The 13,592-nt window shown below is 35.1% G+C and overlaps 1 protein-coding gene across 1 annotated transcript in view; it reads left to right on the top strand.

Moving 5' to 3' along the window:
- Positions 1–13,592, top strand: part of HERC2 (E3 ubiquitin-protein ligase HERC2) — a 645,607-nt gene that overhangs the window by 617,940 nt on the left and 14,075 nt on the right. The window contains exons 77-80 of the mRNA XM_089238586.1: positions 795–989; positions 1,105–1,239; positions 5,031–5,193; positions 12,953–13,058. Coding sequence (XP_089094712.1) covers positions 795–989; positions 1,105–1,239; positions 5,031–5,193; positions 12,953–13,058 — 599 coding nt within the window. The remainder of the gene's footprint in view (positions 1–794; positions 990–1,104; positions 1,240–5,030; positions 5,194–12,952; positions 13,059–13,592) is intronic.

Here is a 13,592-nt window from a genome sequence, read left to right as displayed (position 1 = left end):
TCTTCCCGAAGCTTGCACAGAAGGTGCAGTAAAATATGTTAGTACACAGCCTGGCAAAAAAGGTCATATCTACTCATATAAAATTACCTAAACAATTTTTTCAAACCATTGTTCAATGCTCTACTGTTCAAAATAACAGAAATGGTAAAAATGATGTGAATCAAGATATTTTTACCTTGACTTAGACCTTGTTTTGCCAATCACAACAATCACAGTTTATTATTTTTTAAAAATTCTGAAAAATATATCATATCGTTTTCTAGGTGTTGGGCCTACATGTTGCATATTATAATTAAATTAATCATGTATTCACATTCTTTAAATATTGATCAATTGACATCTTTTTTTAATGATTTAAATTTTGCTTATGAAAATTATTTTTTCTTTAGTTATACTGATAGATAAGTACATAAAAAATGAGTAAAGGAACAATGGTGTCATTTTGATGTGTGCTCTATGACTCAAACTGAGCATAAAGCAAAGAAATTACCTTGCATGCTTGTTCCAAATCTAATCATGATCCTAAGAGTGCTACGCAATTATTTTCCTTTGAGTATACTGTTTTCATAGTGTTCATGGTCATAAGAAGACTATACAAGCACCATACTTGAAAAAAAATTATCATGATTTATTAAAAACCTTCTAATACTTCCTGATATGACCATGACTATACAAAGCTTCTTCTATATTTCCTAATTTAATTTTCTAACAAAGTACATAGATGTTTTTCTTTTGTTATCATAAAATTTATATTTGTTCGCTTTTAATTTCATAAAAACAATTTATGTTTCAAGGAGAAAGTGTTGATGATTGTGGAGGTGGCTATTGTGAATCAGTGGCAGAAATGTGTGAAGAACTGCAAAATGGCTCTTTACCGCTTCTAATTTTAACACCCAATGGCAGAGAAGAAGCTGGAACAAATCAAGACTGTTTCCTTTTGAATCCTGCAGCAAAAAGTTCTATACACATCTCAATGTTTAAATTCCTTGGTATAATGAAGTTTATAATGTCGAGTAACAGATATAAATTTATATTTTGAAGTGTAATAATGTAAGTTTATTTGCAAATTTTATACTTTCTTTGAATTTTGCTAAATTATTTTAGGTACTCTTATGGGGATAGCGATTCGCACTGGTTGTCCTCTTGGTTTAAACTTGGCTGAATCTGTATGGAAGCAACTATCTGGAATGCCGCTTACCGTGAGTGACATAAGTGAAGTTGACAGAGATTATATTCCAGGTATTCAAAGTTTTTTAACTGCATTTGTTGTTTTCATTTAGTTGTTTAATTCCATTGGTTCTTTAATTTTTTAATGAAATATTAAATAAATTGTTTTTGAGATGTTATATTATCCCATTTTTCTGGGGGTGGTGGTTGGTTTCCCAGTCCAAATTCTTGCTTCTTTCAATAAAAGGGTAGGAAAAACGAAAAAAAAAAACAGATGTCTTCAGTTTTGTTATTATTTCTTCATCAATCCAAAACCTCTTGCTCTTCTGCCCTCTTTCATGTGCATTCTTCTCATATATGTTTAGTAGATTCTGAGTGTTTCATTTCATTTTACTAGGGGAGGCCTTTCCTCATTTATTTGCATGACATGTATCAAACAAATAAAAGGAAAATTTCACTTAAAAACATATAAAAGGTGAGAAGTACAAGGAATATTTTTCAAGTCTGTAACTTGCTTCCCTGACTGCAAGAAATGTAGAAAATTCAAAGATCAGTCACCATATCAATGGAATATACAATCTGAATGTACAAATTACAAAATTTTTTGAATGGGTAAAACTGCTTAAGGAAGGCAAGAAGCCTTTGTGAATTTTGATGTCAAATGCACTCCCAATAGGTGATTACACATAACCTGCCTGGTTCATTATGCATGCTCTCTTTGCCTTTTTAAACAGCTTTACCTATTTAAAAACTTTATCATCACTAATGTCCTTCATATCAGCTGTCATGAAGCAAGTAACAAATGTAATCTTACGAGTGGCACTCAATTTTCATGAACATCTCCATCCCATGACATGAAATGCACATACTGTCATCTCACAGTGACACCGGAAAATATGTGTTCATATTGCTGAAGCAATACCAATCACCATTCAAACATCACTCGGGCACTGGAAACACTCTTTTAAGTATGACGAAAAAAACTGGAATTTTAGAATCTTAGGAGGGATGGTTGTTCCCACCGCCTCTCTCTGGATCTGTGTCTTAGTGAAGGCAAACATCTTCAGCTACAAATGAAGCATAGGCAGACATCTTCAGCTGTGAATGAAGCAGAGGTAGGCGAATCTAGGGCAATGTGTCGAAGAAGCGACAAATTGTTTAGGAGCATCCGATCATCCCGTATTTTATGGGACAAATTTTCCCCATATATTTTGGCTCTCAAGAGGGGCGATCGTCCCCTTCCCTCAGGATCCACGCTTACCTCAACTCAATTCCAGCAGTCACCATGGCATTCAAATTAGGTTAGGAGGATCGCTGGGTTGTCCAAGTTTAAACAATTCTATACCAGTGCTGTCTTAACACAAAAATGAGAACTGTTTGAAATTTTTGAGAATTTGCCAGGTAGGGCCTCACAAAAATCATGTGGCCTAGGGGCCTACAATGTTATTAAGATGGCCTTGACTTTTCTATACGAAAAAAAAGTTTTTCAAGCTGATCTGAACACATGCATTCAATTAACAATAATTTTATCTATCAGCCTCTTTTTCTTCAGTGAAAGGAAAGCCATTGATAAACAAACATGGTGACTGTGCGGTTCAAATACCCTGTCGGTTTTTCTGAATAGACATATATTGACCATAGGGGAAAGAAACCTTTTCTGTGGTATATCAATACTTTTTTCAAGAAGCTAGACTTCCCATAGTATGAAAAAAATTTTCAACTCATCTTTATCCAATGACCAGCAGCATTAAAAGATTCTTCTGCTTTTGTCATACATATAATAAGTTTACACCATTAGAATGATGAAGGATAAGAACGTTCTTATATGCATAGCAAAAAAAAAAAAAAGTAAGTCACTTAAAATTTATTTCCTCAAAGAATTTCATAGTGACAACATTGAGGAAGAAGATTCCATTTCACTTTAAGTGAGTTTTTAATTTTTTAAATTAATTTTAGTAAAGCAAACTTCTGTCATTTGACCATACAATGTTTTCTTTTAAAGTCTGCAAAACAGATGAAACTATTCCACAAAACTCAGATGTTAGGGTCAAATTTTCCCACGGGCAAGTGACGCATTTGTCCGGGATCTCAAAAATCATAGACAAACAGCATCATGAACCTCCCCTTTCCAGGCAAATTGCTATTCTGGGGCTCCTTAATGCTCTTAAGATGGACTTCAGGGCCATCTTAAGAGTATCATGGGGACCCCCTGGGCCAGGTGATTTTTCTGAACCCCCTACCTGGCAAATTCCCAAAAAATTCAACTACTTTCCATTTTTCTGAGACCCCTCTCTCTTGAGGCCACCAGGTCGTGCCTGGGTAGACCCATGCATTAAGATGGCACTGCCCCTTCTACCTGTCTAGAAATAACAGTCCACCAATTTTCAAAATCATATCATTTATAAATCATTTTCATACCTACCACCACTTTTCAGAAACATAGCACCAGACCTCAATACCATGGAGTCTCCCTCTACACCTGAGCAAGGGCATTCCCAGGATCTGAACTAGAGGGGGCAACTCATATTAGTTTCACTTACAGTGTATTTAGACATGGAAATCATGGAATAAAAATAGAATCAAGGTAAGTTATCATGAGAATGATCTTTTTGAGAAAAATTCCTGATATCCATTTGATGCTATAATAAATCCACGTCACACACGTCACGACTACAGCAGGTTTGCAAGGTTTGTACTTATTATCTATCAAAACACAATATGATTAATATTAATTACTGCCACACACACACGCGCACACACTGTTGGCTTCAAAAGGAAAATGTGAATTGGAATTACAATTGATTTACAGTACTACTACCTACTATACTTCTCATGAAATTGTATGACTGTTTACTTATTAAGAACTTATTACTCAGTGCAACTAAATAACACACTGGTAAACTGACACCCTAGTTGAACCTTTTATACTACAAGTGTGAGCTAGAAAGTCTGGAACTATCTTGTGTATTATGCGTCACTACTAAAAGCTACTAGAACATTTCAGAATCCAAAGCCATCTGGGGTCTTAGAGTGCAAGAATAGCAGCGAACAGTGAAATAGTTCTAAGATTTCACGACAGATGGCTCTACTCTAGTCACAATATTCATTACTCAAACTGATACTAAATTGATACGTCTGTGCTGTGTGACAATAACTACATTTCAATTTCTCTTCTGGTGGGAGGAGCAGCTGCCCCCCTGCCCCTCGCTGAGTTACCCACGCACCTGAGATCCTGGGTTATGCCGAGTAGGCTCATGCATTAAGACAGCTCAGGGGTTGCCTCTTCCTTTTTTTCAATTCAAAACGAAAAAAAATGGATTAAATAATGCTCAATGCTTGATTCTTCAACTCTTTAATTGGCGTAGCAGAAATGTACCCCTGTAAGATGTCATATCTTTTTTTATGAACCAGGCCTTCTTCCAATTTTTAAGAATGATAGGAAAATGAGTTCATTGAGAAATCAGTTCTTCGGTGTATCTGGACTTGTCATTGCTAAAATAAAAGGCTTTTAAGAAAGCAAGATATCTTGTCAATGCCTGTGAAAAGTTAAATCAGTTAAATATCCTTGGTTTAAAAGCATACCCAAGAAAAATGCTGTATGTATCATACTATAAAGCAGATCTGCTTTGGTTGGAAAACAATTGTCTATTTTTGGTATAGTGCTGCCATCTGTTGCTAACACATGTAAGTGATGTTACCAAGGGTGCATACACACGTGTCCGCATTTCAGTTTCAGAATCTGGTAACCCCAGCCCTAACCAACTGTGCTGACTGATGTAAGTTTTTTCTAGTTTGCAGTAGTATGTTATTGATATCTAACAAATGAAAATTTTCAAACCTAATGTTTGGAAACATTTTTCTAGGACTGATGTGTATTCGATGCATGGATCCCAATTCATTTGAAGGTCTTGATATGCCATTTAGCACCCATAGTGCTGCTGGTTTGGAAGTTTGCCTTGGCCTTAAATACCAACACATAACTTCATTAAATTATTTAGAATACATTAACCTTGCTCTTTACTACAGGTAAGATTGAGGAGACACTTTTTTTACTTTTTTTATATGTACATTTGAAGTATATGTGACAGTGAAAATGTTGACCTGTATCATATCAAAAGAATTAGACAGTATTTTAAAGGTATATATGTTTTTTGTATAATCTATTACAGTCGACACTCGTTGTAATGACCATCAACTGTTCCATTATAACAACTGGTACAATAAGTCTTAAATGTTTTCCTATTCATATCATGTTATTTTTTGTATAATATAACGACTTGCAAAAACCATTTAATCCAGTACAACATCCACACTCAAGTCTGCTCTGCCCCTTTTTTTGCAAAAAAATTAACAATATCCATCCTTAACCTTCGATGATGAGGGAATTTGATATAATTTGCTTCTCTAATGGTGAGAGACACAATAGGATGTATGATAAATACTTGTGTGTGGCTGACTGCTCCATTTTTCAAGGTTGGGTTTCTCAAAATCCAGATTGAGAAGAAAGGGTTGAAAAGTTATGACCACAACATAACATTTTGTCTAATGGGCATTTACAATATGAATAACTTTTCTTAATATAAGAGAAAATATTCAGACAAGCAAACTTATGTTTTCATGCACCTCAACACCACCTTGTTTACATTCATTCCACATGGCTGACTGAAATAAGCTCAATACAACACCCTTTAACCTTAAATTGCATATACATAGGTACATGTATGCAGTTAATTATTACAATTTTATTATTTTCTAACCTGATGGATCTTTTTTGCAACTGCTTTCATTATAACAAAATGAATGATATTTTTTTTCTTCATCCAAACATGAAATTCTCTTTAAAAGCGATTTTTTTAACTTTCAATATAACAACCTTCCAGTATAGTGTCCATTTTCTGTGGAGGTCCTTATAATGAGCAACCACTGTATCAAGGTTTAAGCTACGGTTGCATTTTTTGCAAAGTGCGAAAGAAAAACTTAGAATGCAAAAGCAGTAGTAGCCACTTTCGCAAAAATGCATGCAGGAGGTGCAAAACGAGAAGACATTCAACCATAAATCATTAGCATTGCAGCATTTTGCTAAAGCTTTTCCCCTCATTTTTCCTTCTTTGCTAAAGGAATTTTTTATCTACACTGCTCAAAACAATTAGGGGAGCACATGGTTTTAACAAAATTACGCAAAGATGTATACCGATAAGTAACATGTAATGAATCATCCATAATTTAAAGCCTAGCAGGAAATGGAAGAAGAAAACTTCATATGCAAATCAAAGTTCATGACGTCAAAAACCAGAAAAAAGAGATAAGGGCAGAAATCGGGATGTTGCAGAAACGTCTGTTTTACTGCCGTAACTGTGAAATTCGATTGCGCAGTATTTTTTTTGAGACAAGGTGACTTGAGGATGTCTCAACAACGTGATTTACCGGAATCCATGGCATGGCATGTTATAGGCAGACTGGAATCCGGGCAAACACAACGTAGTGTCGCAGACGCTGTTGGAGTCACCAGAAGTGTTGTTGCAAGGCTGTGGAATCGATTCCAAGAAACAGGAAATGTTAGACGTCGACCAGGGCAAGGTCGGCCATGCACCACTACAGCAACTGATGTAGCGGCTGTACAACCGGTATATACGGTTAACAGCCCGTCGAAACAGAACAGAGAATGCTACACAGCTGCAAAGACGGTTGCTCTTGGCAACAGGACGAAGGGTGTCCAGCCAAACAGTACGTAATCTGCTTCATGAGGGAGGGCTCTATGCACGTAGGCCAATGGTCTGCATTCCGTTGACCCCACGCCACCGTGCGGCCCAAAGAAGTTGGGCTGCTGAACATCGAGACTGAGAGCAACATGATTGGAGCCAAGTGCTGTTTACAGACGAGTCCCGATTCAGTCTGGAGTGTGACACCCGACGTGTTCTGGTATGGAGGAACAGGGGCACTCGAAATAACCCCCACATTCGTTCATGAAAGGTCACAATACAGATGAGCTAGTTGGATGGTATGGGGGTGGAATCAGCATAGGCGGATGTACGGACCTGCATATCATTCGGAATGGCACTTTGACGGCCCGAAGGTATGCAGACGAGATACTGCGACCTCATGTCATCCCTTACGCTGGAGCCATTGGAGATTCCTTTGTTTTCCAGGATGATAATGCCCGACCGCATAGAGCTCGTCTGGTGGAGAACATGCTTGAAGCTGAAACAATACAGCGTATGGAATGGCCAGCGTGCTCTCCTGACCTGAATCCTGATGACGCATTGCTGGGCGACCAAGGCCGCCTGTTACTGTCCGAGACTTGCAGATTGCACTTCTTGAGGAGTGGAACAATATTCCCCAAAGTCTGATCGATAACCTCATCGCATCCATGGCAAACAGGTGTGCAGCAGTCTTAGCTGTTCGAGGAGACCACACGCCCTGTTAAAACTCATGCACCATGTCTAAACAGTACTTTTTTTTTATCGTTTACATGTAACCAAATTGTTGCCCTAAATCATCTTTTCATGTTTTTTCCATATTTTCAAAGAATTAAAGCTTAATTCCAATTTTTTTTACGTCTTTTTTCTGTATTGCGCATTGATACGCGTGTACTATCCATTGTATGCCAATACAGGGCTGTCTCGCACGGTTTTCTTCACTTTTTTGCTTGCTCCCCTAATTGTTTTGAGCAGTGTAGCTTAAACCCTGCACTGTATACAGAGCATTCAGTTTAAAATTGTACTCACCTGGAAGGCATATACAATGTAGTATAGTTTTAAACTGAACATCCTGTATATATATAATTATACAATTTTTATACTACATATGACTTCTGAGAAGAAATTGATAATTGATGAAATTGAGAAACATTAATATTCTTTAAGCACGTTGTAACCCATTGACTTACTGTAGTAGATTTACTTACATTTTTTTTTTTTTTTTGGAAATCCTAAGCTTAGAAAGCTCTTCATATGCAAGGTTATCCATTAGCTTACATTTTTATTTTATCCTATAAAAATTGGCAATTTGATACAATACAAAGTAAAATCTTTGTTGATACAAAATCTGGATATTTTTTGTGCCTTTGGATTAAGAAAAAAACTTGGTGTTCCCAGTGGCGGATTACCGCACAGGCGCATGAGGCCCGCGCCTGGGGCCTCGGCAGAGCGGGGGGCCTCCAAATAGTTGTGTGCTTCATCCTACATATGAATTTACATGCGCATCAACAAATCTCTTGAACTAAGTACAGTATCTGCTCTCCTTTTTTTTTTTTTTAACCGCAATTTTTTTTTTTTTTTTATGTATACTGTACGTATAAGAGTTATGGAAGAAAAACGGGAACTGAAAGAAAAGAACAATTTACAAGATGCAGCTCTCAAGGGCCAGTTCTTCCCCGACAAAGAAAGAAGAGACATTGTAAAGCGATCATTCAGGGAGGGTCATTTTCAAACAGTATTTCCCTAAGGGCAAAAGCAGGAGGAGGAGTGAGAACAGCAGGTCCTAATGTCTGTCCGAAATGAAAATTGGAGTGAAGGCATAAACAGATGTCTCATTCCACAGTATTAAATGCTTTTATGGGAGCCGATAATACGACAGCTTTGGTGTAAGCTTTTGTATACAGTATAATGGATGGCAAGATGGCTATCGGCAAGCGGAGACATCGACAGGAAGAGACACTGGTACTAATTAAAATGAATGTAGTAGAGCTCTTATTGTGATTTTGTCTCCCACTTGTTTGAATGAAATACTATAAGCTGGTTCAAACAACATATACATTTGCAATCTATGACTGGAACCATACGACCATATGACAAAAAAAAGTGGGGTTTGAAATGAATGCTGAATGACATGCATTCTGAATCACGTGATTTTTCTGTTTCTCTTTTAACACTCCCTCCCCGGCTGAAAAAAATCAAGGGGGTTTCTTTTCCTTCTTTCTAAAAAAAAGAGCTACATTTTTGGATTGGTCAAGGAGGCTTGGGTAGACAACATCTTTGTGTCAGACCGAAGAGTGTTTATTGTTAATGTAATTGTAATGTGTGTTATTGTAATGAAAAAAAATTTCACGCCGATCCTCAAGATTTCCTTTAGGATTTAGATTGCAGAATCTCCAAAAATAACGGTAAGCAAAACTAAAAATATATCAATTATCTGATAAATTTTTATTTGAGCATTTCAATTCAACTACAGTAGTCTCTCGAGAATTCGGTCGTGCTCTAATCCAGCACGTCCAGTAGTCCAGGATATTTAGGTGGTGTGGTGTCACTTTTCTCCTGATGCCCTAACCCCTTAACACGTTCTAATATTTCTTAATTGCTGATCAAGTCCTGACTATGTCTTTGCACGAAATTTCATATATTATTTCAATGGGTTTCTTCAAAGTTAATCCAGCAATTTCGGTAAAATCTGGCACACCGTGGTCTAATACGTACCGGATTAGCGAGAGTCTACTGCAGGGGTCTTCAACCTTTGAGGCATAGCAGGCCATATTGAAACATTTTATAAAGTACGCGGGCCACAATGTTATACTGTGGCATTTTTCGTTATTAAACGAAACGGGGGGGGGGCATAATATAGAAGATTTTTATTCACTCTGAATACAAATAATACAAAGGCAAAGGCCACAACAGGCAGAGTGCCCAACGAGGTGGCTGAAAGAGAAGTCAATAAATTGTAATTTTTGGCGAAATTCAATGATATCCCATATTTAGGATTGTAATTTTCTGCAAAATTCAATGATATCCCATATTTAGGATTGCAGTTTTTGGCAAAATTCAATGATATCCCATATTTAGGATTGCAGTTTTTGGCAAAATTCAATGATATCCCATATTTAGGATCGCAATTTTCTGCATTGTTCTCGATGATCTAAGGTGAACCTAAGATTTAAGTTTTTTACTTGAACCCGTATGGACATTACTAATATCAATTCCAATAGATGAATAATTTTATCAAGTCTGCCTGCAGACCATAGGATGAAAAACGCTGCTTTATATCAATAATCTTACAGAAACACTCAATTACATTATTATACTTTTCATAGCATAGATGATTGCCTAATTTACTATTTAAGTTTTGCAATGTGCAGCAGCATTATCTGAGAGACTGGCAAGTATGAAGTTAATTCGAATATCTTATGTATTATGGTTATATTATATTTTACATAATTATGAAGGCATAAGTGATATTATTATTTATATGTATATTAATTGTAGTATCCTTGTATATTAATTGTAGTATCCTTGTATATTAATTGTAGTATCCTTGTATATTAATTGTAGTATCCTTGTATATTAATTGTAGTATCCTTGTATATTAATTGTAGTATCCTTGTATATTAATTGTAGTATCCTTGTATATTAATTGTAGTATCCTTGTATATTAATTGTAGAACATGCAATAGATCTGATGGTGTAGTGATGCATATAAATAATGATATTGTATCGCACAAAAAAAGGAGCTAACTTAATGCTGAAGAGCTGCATATATAAATTTCCCAGAATATAACTTAGATGTATTACTCTTGTATTAATCTCATTCTATAATACTAGTCTCCAATTTAATGAATAACTTGAATTATATTTAAGAAAGGTAAAGACAAATTTATTCATTGTTGATGATAACATTGATTTTTGTACAATAGAAATGGCATACCATCACGATATCTTGATATATTAGTAATGAATGGATTAGTCCTTTTACATGGAAAAATTACTAGAGAAACAGTCATAACACAAACATGTATTGATCATGTTTTTTATAGATATAAACAAAACTCTGCACATGAGTTACGGTTCTCAAGACTCAAATTACAGTATCCTGTATTGGGATACATAGACTTTCTGCTGAAAAAAGTCAGTGGTATAAATAAGTAAAGTAAATATATAAAAATCATAAATTCTGAAAAATTTGAAACTTTTATCTTGAAATTGAATCTCAAGAATGTTATTGAAGATGATAATGCCCAAAACAAATATAAGCAATTTATGGATATTCTAAAGGTGAATTAAAATTTGTGGACCAAGACTGTAAAACAAAAGCCTAAATAAGATAAGAAAAACTGTATCAATGAAGATATATTAAAAAAAAAAAACAAATTATATAAAGAAAAACTCTACAAAAAATACAAAAAGAATCCTCATAGTTTCATACAAATTGGAAAACAAGAATATGAAATAAATTTGAAAAAAAAACCAATATAAAAAAAATCAAACAAGAGTATAAAAAAAATCAAACAAGAGTATAAAAAAAACTGGAAAAGATAAATGCCTGCAATGGAAATACATAAATAAAAAATATTTCAAACAAAAGTATTGAATACAACGTAATTCCAAACTTTCAAGAACCAAGAGATTTGTCCATTGAATTCAATAATGACTTTATTACGAGGAATTTAAATACTAATGAGAGAGAGAACACAAAATAATTATTGCACCCATTGTATCAAATTGTTTGTAGCATTATTAACAGAATAATGCTACAAACAATTCGATCAACTTCATGTTTTATACTGATATAAATCAAGAAGAGTTAAAGCAGGTTATAAGGAATTTAAAGGAATATAAAGCAATTGGTTATGATGGATTGACCTCTAAAATGATTAATTTAATTGCATTATAGCATTTACTTACAATAAAAAATTTAATCAATCATTCTGTATTGAATGGATATTAAACAGAGTACAATAATAAGAAGATAAATAATGTATGATAATTATATTATATTGAGCTTCACAATAAGTACAAATACAAATACAACGCCACAACAGGCAAATTGCCCAACGAGGTGGCTGACTTAAGAACATCATGGATCCCCGAGCCATTTTTTGGAGGCCCTACCTACTACTGCTACACCACACATGCACCCCGCCCACACCCCCCCCCCGCGGAACCGCCAACGAATCGGAACCCATGCGGGAATGTGCGTGTACGTGTAGTGAAACCTGACGTGAAGTTTTTGTTGTTTCTCTGTAATGCTTGTTATGTGTAGTGCTGCCATCTGCCGCCAGTTTTTCTAACTATGAGTGAAGTGGTATTATTGAATGATTTATCGTTTTAGGACTGTTGCTCTCTGTGGCGAGACTTTTTAACGGGGAGATCGGCTCGCATTTGCGCCTTGAAGTTGGGAACCACAGAAAACCAACTTCAGCCGACCACCACTGTGGGGTTCGAACCCGGATCCTTGCATCGCGAGTCCGTCACTATAACCACTCGACCACCACAGCGGCCTTAACTTAATAACTTAACAGTAACTTAATTCTGAACTTTATTCAAAAATATACAAACAAAAATGCATTTCCACACGTATCTAATAAATATAATAATGCTGTTGCTAAAAAATATTTAATAACTAATTCCTTTAGGCCTGCTGGAGGGACTTTTCAGTCCCCTGAGGCTACAAAGTGTTTGTATTATGTGTGTATTTGTGTAACGTTTAAATTTGGTATGTATTTGAATTAGTGTAAAATGTGTTTGAATTTGTGTATTATGTTTGTATTTGTGAAATAATAGTTGAAAAAATTCTTTTGTGTCCTACCATACAGAAATTAGCCTATATCACAAAAGTGATTTTTTTTGTTGCTAAAATTGAGGTTTTGAATTTCTTGGCCTAATTTTATCTTCACATAATCCATTGTGACTTTTATTGCCCTTTGCATTATTTAATGGAGGGATTATATGCAAAAAATTATAGTACTTTTGTTTTTGTCGCAAAAGTATATTACAACTATGTACTACAAATATAAACATGATTAAAAAATTTTAATTAAAAATGAAAGGTTTTTTCTTCTTTTCCATTCAAATTTCAGGTTTCATGAATTTGATGAACAAATTCTTGCTGTTCGTGAAGGAATGTCTAAAGTAATTCCAGTACCACTTTTATCACTTTTTACTGGGGCTGAATTGGAAACGATGGTTAGTATGTAAGGTTTTATCATCAATATAATGCTTATTTTTAAGGCTCTAAACGTGCACAAAGCAATTTTTTAAATAATTTTCTTTTCTATTGGTTGATTTTATTTACCTCCACTACATGCAAGCAAAATTTTAACCAAATTAAATTTTAAATGGATTTAGTTGAGCATTAATGCAGTGGAAACTCTGTAATTGGAATTCTTTGAAACTTTGGGGATTCTGGACCAGGAAATTTTTCCAAATATATATATAGTTTGTTTATTTTAAAAATTTTTTATACCAAAAACAGTAATATCCTTTTAAATATATTTATTTTAATATATATGTTACCGCTAAAGCTCGAAAGCCGTTAATGTGCATATTACCCAGCTAATCTGCAGATTAACTGATTTGATACCTACCCTTACAAAAGCCTCTGTACATATGCATTAGATCAGTCAGCTCCATCATTGATGCTGGAAGGTGCTGCCCCCTCCCATGTCCCCATATCTCCCCATGAATATTTTTTAATTACTAATTACCAAATTTTTGTTA

This window comes from Pholcus phalangioides, unplaced genomic scaffold (assembly GCF_987345545.1).
Source record: "Pholcus phalangioides strain wild (caught in Gottingen) unplaced genomic scaffold, Ppha-v1.0 ptg000011l_1, whole genome shotgun sequence".
Taxonomy (NCBI): domain Eukaryota; kingdom Metazoa; phylum Arthropoda; class Arachnida; order Araneae; family Pholcidae; genus Pholcus; species Pholcus phalangioides.
Note: the sequence above shows the minus strand (reverse complement) of the source record. Positions and strands in the feature narration are given on the sequence as shown.